The 6,433-nt window shown below is 39.1% G+C and overlaps 1 protein-coding gene across 1 annotated transcript; it reads right to left on the minus strand.

Annotated features, from left to right (window-relative positions):
• Window positions 1–1,076: 1,076 nt before the first annotated feature.
• Window positions 1,077–1,547, minus strand: LOC138889606 (uncharacterized). Its single transcript, XM_070172937.1, has one exon. The coding sequence runs from the start codon at window positions 1,545–1,547 to the stop codon at window positions 1,077–1,079; it is 471 nt and encodes a 156-aa protein (XP_070029038.1).
• Between the last annotated feature and the right edge of the window lie 4,886 nt (window positions 1,548–6,433).

Here is a 6,433-nt window from a genome sequence, read left to right on the forward strand (position 1 = left end):
ACACCACCACTAGGACTGTAGTCAAAGCAGTCTTGAGCTTTTGAAAACTCAGCTCACACTCATCGAACCATATAAAAAGAGAACCCTTCTGGGTCAACTTAGTCTATGGGACTGAGATAGACGAAAACCCCTCCACAAACCGGCAATAATAACCTGCCAAACCCATGAAGCTTCAAATCTCTGTAGCTGAAGTAGGTCTAACCAGTTCTGAACTGCCTCAATCTTCTTAGGATCCACCTTAATTCCCTCAGAAGATACAACATGGCCCAAAAAGGCAACCAAGTCCAACTAGATCTCACACTTTAAGAACTTGGCATAGAATTGACTATACTTCAAGGTCTGAAGTACAACACGAAGATGCTACTCATGCTCCTATTGACCGCGGGAGAACCAAAATATCATCAATGAAGACAATCACAAAGCAATCCAAATAGGGCTTGAACACCGGGTTCATCAAATCTATGAATGTTGCTAGGGCATTAGTCAAACCAAACGACATTACTAAGAACTCATAGTGACCATACCGAGTCTGAAAAGCTGTCTTAGGGATATCTGATGCCCTGGTCTTCAACTGATGGTTGCCAAATCTCAAGTCGATCTTCGAAAATACTTTGGCACCGTGAAGCTGATCAAATAAGTCATCAATCATTGGCAAAGGATACTTGTTCTTAATAGTGGCTTTGTTCAACTGCCGATAATTTATACACATCCTCATCGAACTGCCCTGCTTCTTCAAGAACAACATTGGTGCACCCTAAGGCGAGACACTAGGTCTTATAAATCCCTTATCAAGTAAATCCTAAAGCTGCTCCTTCAATTCCTTCAACTCAACTGGGGCCATACGGTATGGTGCGGTAGAAATGGGCTGAGTGCCTGGAACCAGATCAATGCAAAAGTCAATATCTCTGTAGGGTGGAATCCCTGGAAAATCTATAGGAAACATCTCTATGAACTCACGCACAATTGGTATTGAATTCATGAAAGTAACCTCCGTACTATGATCATAGATATAGTCCAAATATGCTAAACATCCCTTCTCGATCATACGTCGAGCCTTCACATAAGAAATAACCCTACTAGTATAATGGCCAGGAGTCTCTCTCCAATCTAATCGAGGCAACCGACATGGCTAACGTCACAGTCTTAGCGTGATAGTCCAAAATAGCATGACAAGGTGACAACCAATCCATGCCCAAGATAACATCAAAGTCTACCATATCAAGAAGTAGGAGATCTACCCTAGTCTGATATCTCCCGAGAGAAACCACACACCAGCGATACACACGATCTACCACAATAGAATCTCCCACAGGCGTGGACACATAAACAGACACACTCAATGAATCACGAAGCATAACCAGATATGAAGTAAAATAGGATGACATGTATGAATAAGTAGAGCCCTGATCAAATAAAACTGAGACATCTCTATGGCAAACCAGAACAATACTTGTGATTGCATCAGATGACTCTTCCTCAAGTCTATCTGGAAATGCGTAAAATAGGGCTGGGCCCCACCACTCTGACCTCTGCATCTCAGACGACATCTAGCTGGCTGGCCTCCACCTCTAGCAGCCTGACCCCCGCCTTAAGCTGGCTAAGCGAGTGGTGGAGCAAACAGTGCCAGAACCATGGCACGAGAACTCTGTTGTGGCATGCTGCCGTATAACCTAAGGCAAAACCTCGCAACGTACCTCAGATCTCCACAAGCATAATGATGATGTGCAAATCCACTACTAAAAAGTAAATGGACACAGTCGCATGTAATATAATTTACCCAACTATGAGTCAGGGTCGACTCCCACAGAGAACAATATGTAGGCGATTAGGAGTGTAAGAGAATTATTACTTGTTATGCAATGCCAAAAACTTAGAATAGTTTTGAGAAAATATTTATGTCTAAATGCAAAAATGTAAACTAACCTAGAAAGCAAGTAAAATGATCAATGCCTACAAATATGGATGTATTGGGAATTACACTCAAGTAACGATCCAATGTATTTTATGATTTAACAAATATTAGCGAGTGTATGTTAATTAGCCTCGGGTAATAATTCTATGTTAGCTTCTTCCGAAGACTAACAATACTTTCTAATTGAATTATCCCTAAAACAATTAAGAGATTAAGCACACCCAAATATGGATATAAGTAGTTCAATCCTATCCCTAGGTAGTATCTATAAAATGAGGGTTAAAGCCTCAAGTTCTTGTTAATTAATCTTTTCCAACCCCAAATAATCTTTCCAAAATTAATTCAAAGTTAATGGGCAAGTACTAGGGTTAGCTAATCCTTTTGAAAACATTAGAGAACAAGAATTATTAAAGAAACAATAACTCTCCCCATAATAAATAAAGATCGTTCAATACATAAACACAACAAGATATTTAATCCACACTTTAAATATGAATATTCCCATAAACAAGATTCATGTGTTGGAAAAAAAATACTACACACTTAGATATACAATACAAAACAAGGAAATGAAGAAATGAACATAAATGAATAAAAAATCTCAACCAAAAGCTTCAAATCTTCAAGACCAAAGTGTGTGTACAAGAATCCTAGCTTCCAAAACTTGTTTCTCTCTAGTCTAATGACTGAAAATAAGTCAAAGATGTGCAAAAGATCTGCTAGGTCGTGTATTTGTGGGTTTGGAATTGAGGAGAAGTGAAATTCCAAGTCTGCCCAGGTCTGAAGCCCGTTGACCGCACCTATAGACGTATCCTCGCAGGTGCGGCTCCACAGATGCGGATCGCCCATCGTAGATGCGAACTTTGAAGGGAAACTCTGGATCCGCAGAAGCGGACTTCAAACGCAGGTGCGCTTCCGCAGATGCGTTGATCAGATCGCAGATGCTATTCTTGCTTTCCAGGTCTTCTTCCTCAAATAGGCTATTTCCTCACAGATGCGAGGTCGCAAAAGCGACTAGCTTTCCGCAGATGCGGAATCACTGAAAAGTTTTGCATTGTCTCCACTCTGTTTTGCTCAATTCCGCTTCAATTGAATTCGAATCACTTCATGGCATCATTTACCTGAAAATCTAACAATACACACCATAACGACCTCATATTATAATTAAAGGACACAAAATATAAAGAAAAGAGGCTAGAATAAGTGGTAAATTCACCACTCATCAACACCCCCAACTTAAAGCTTTTGTTTGTCCTCATGCAAATCCAAACCAACAATTCAATGAGGTTCTACCATTTAAAGCACAAGTAGTATCGCTATCATTTACAAATAACACTATCCAATTAAGAACCATAATTATGGATTTGGTTGGTACTAATAATTAGGCTCAAGCACATGAATCTTAACAAAATAACTCCCTCATTTAAAAATATTTTCAAGAATTGCAAAGGAGTTTTAAAATAATCAAGTGACAATAAAAAGCCTCAAGAAGTGACTCAAAAGCATTAGTCCACTACATATGCTCAATTTATTCATTTCGGGATACATCAATGTCACCAATCCATCCTAATTCATATGCCCTCACAATAAAGAAAGTCCCAAAATCACCATATTTACAATTACAACACAAGGGATAAATGCACAAATACACTCACTCTCAACAAAGAATTTTAAGTGTTACAAAATATCATGCCATAAGTTTGCCCTTATTTTAATTCGCCGCCTATTCAAGAACATTCGGTTGGAGATCCCATAAGGACTTTTTGAGCTTGTAATGTAGGTTTAGGGAAAGGTTGGATAAGCATTTGGGATACAAGTTACTACACCCTTCTTGAACACTACTCATATTTGTCTTTCTTTTTGCACTTAGCTTCTTTATAAACTTCATAGCCCTTATTGGCATCTAGTTACCAATAAAGAACCACCTTAAAGTACCTCTTTAATTTTCACAAGACTCCATATATATATATATATATATATACACACATATATACTTCTCATTTGTTTATATAACTATTTTCTTTTGAAGCTTGAGTAACTTCATATGAGCAACTTTGAGGTATATGTTTCTACCCTCAATGTACAAACTTACCAATCCAACTTGACACCAACACCTCCAACTTAGTCTTTTAGCCTCATTGTCAATATTCAAGGAGGGACAAGTTCAAAAGAGGGAATTATTTCATAAAAGGGTGAAGGCTTGTAATGAGGTGGCTAAAGAAAATATTAAAGGCTCAAATGGGGTAAACTAGTGATAATACCAATGGTAGGCTTGAAAGGCTAAAGATGCTTTTTCAAAGATCACAAAGAATGCCTAAGGCCATCCCTCCAACCAAACATAATTAACATTAGCATTGAATGACCAACCGGGCAAGTTCTAGATGATATAAGCAAACACAAGAATTATTTTTAACAAAAACTAACACACATGGAGCATGAAATTATCAAGATGTATCACTTTTACTTTTTAATAAGAGCATTTAGAGCAATATCATGCCAACTAGTGGGCAAAGAGTCACCAAAAGAGCCAAAAAGTTATCATTAAAATTATTCTTCCCTATGCAACTTACTTTTTCAATTTAAAACAAAAATTTGAAGGGGTATTCTTAATTCACACTTCACATACAAGAGACTAATTGTTTTAGTACCAAATAATCCAAAAGTCTCCACATAATAAAACAAGATTAATTCCCTTAAGAAAGTCGTCACACCATCCATCATAGGGAAAAGTCACCCGGTTCAACATAAAAATGTTCCTCGGGAAAGAACCGTAGCATAAAAAAACCCAAGGAAACACTACTAAATAAATAAAAATAAAATAATAAAAACTACTAAAGAAAATAAATAATAAAAGCAACTAATACTAAAGGAGAAAAAATAACATAAACTAAAAACTACTAAAATTAAGTAAAGAAAGAAAAATAAAATAGAATAACAAAAGTGACTAATCTGTACATATATAACCACTCACAACTACGCTCGGCAAGAGCACATTATAAGCAATAATAAAAAAAGCTCGGCAAGGGCATACAATATCCATACCACAACAATAAGCTCGGCAAGGGCACAAGTGAAGCATCAATGCATAAATAAAGTGTACTCCCTAAAGCCGCCCCCAACTAAAAACATTGTAGTGTCCTCACTGCGCAATATCAAAATAAAAAGAAAATTAGTTTGAGGGTCTCCCTGAGGTCTGCATCAAACTAGCAGACTGCGGGAGGAAGTCTAATCACTGCCGTGAAGAACTCTCGTCCTTATCATCATCTGTATCCTCAGCATCATCACCAGCATCATTCGACATGAAGAAATACTCCTCGCTATCATCGTCATCCCCAACTGGTATCTTCCTGTCAGGCTGTCCCAATTTGAAGATTGCCTTAATGCCTCTCCACATCTTGATCACAAACATGTTCTTCTTCTTATTCTGCACCTTCTACTTTTAGAAGTCTAACTGAAGATCTGCATGTGCCTTGGCCAAGTTGCCATAGGCTGCCTCGAGTCTATCAAGAGTAGTTGTCATCTTGTCATAAGACTCTACTTGCTTTTTCTGTGAATCTAGGTAGGCCTTCATTTCTTCCCTGGTGAAATATGAGGGCATATGCTGGGAGGATAAGGGCCCACTAGAGAGCTGTGACACTGTCATGAATGGATGCAAGTTGTGAGTTTACCACCCCAAATGGCCCCTCAAGCACAGCTGCCTGTGAGGATGACTCTGGTCCGGCAACAGTAGTGGTGACTTTCCTTTTCTTGCTCTTTATTTCACTACCCTCTCTCGTTACTCTCAATAGATGAAAGGATTTGTCGGCTGGCAACCAACGATCGGTGCTACGCACCTCAACCTCTGCCCGCCTGCACAAATATTTAATCAACGAAGGAAACATCAACTATGCGTTGTCGTCTAGCAATTCCTCTCTCAGCTCCCTCAGGATATAGTGGCCAACATTCATAGGAATGCCATCTAGGATGCATGCAATGATCAAGGCTCTGGTGTATGAGGCATCTAAAACATTTCCACAGGGTGATTCCCTGTTGCAAAGGATGTCGAGCCATATTTTGGCTTCAACTGTGAAGTCGATCGACTTCAAACCCCTTCTCTTGTTGGCCCATTTTTCTCTCATGCTTGCGGGATAGAGTTTAGAAACAAGCCATTCTCCGTTGTTGCAATAATCCTTTTATCGCACTAACTCAAGTGGATGGTCAGGGAGCCCGAGAATGTCATTAATCTGCTCAGTCCCAAACCTCACTGTTTTGCCTCTAATTGTGTGTTGTGGGTGGGCGAAGTTTGTATGCTTAAGGTTAGCGTAAAATTCAAGTACCCATTCCTCATTGGCTTTGCACAAAGTAGGCATGAAACACGACCATCCGGAGGTTTGTAGATGGCCGCAGAATTCTGGAAGCAGTTCGACCAATTTATCCTCGGCGATCCCTTTTTCAAGCACGATCCTTTTTGTGTGAAGATTGCCATAGTACCGGCAATGACAATCAGCAGACATGAAGCGTGCATTATCAAATTGTTCCTCT

The sequence above is a fragment of the Nicotiana sylvestris genome, chromosome 4, assembly GCF_000393655.2.
Source record: "Nicotiana sylvestris chromosome 4, ASM39365v2, whole genome shotgun sequence".
Classification (NCBI taxonomy): domain Eukaryota; kingdom Viridiplantae; phylum Streptophyta; class Magnoliopsida; order Solanales; family Solanaceae; genus Nicotiana; species Nicotiana sylvestris.

What these genes read in the sequence shown, in the direction of transcription:
- LOC138889606 (XM_070172937.1), bottom strand. Translation starts at nt 1,547, where the DNA reads ATGTCGTCTGAGATGCAGAGGTCAGAGTGGTGGGGCCCAGCCCTATTT.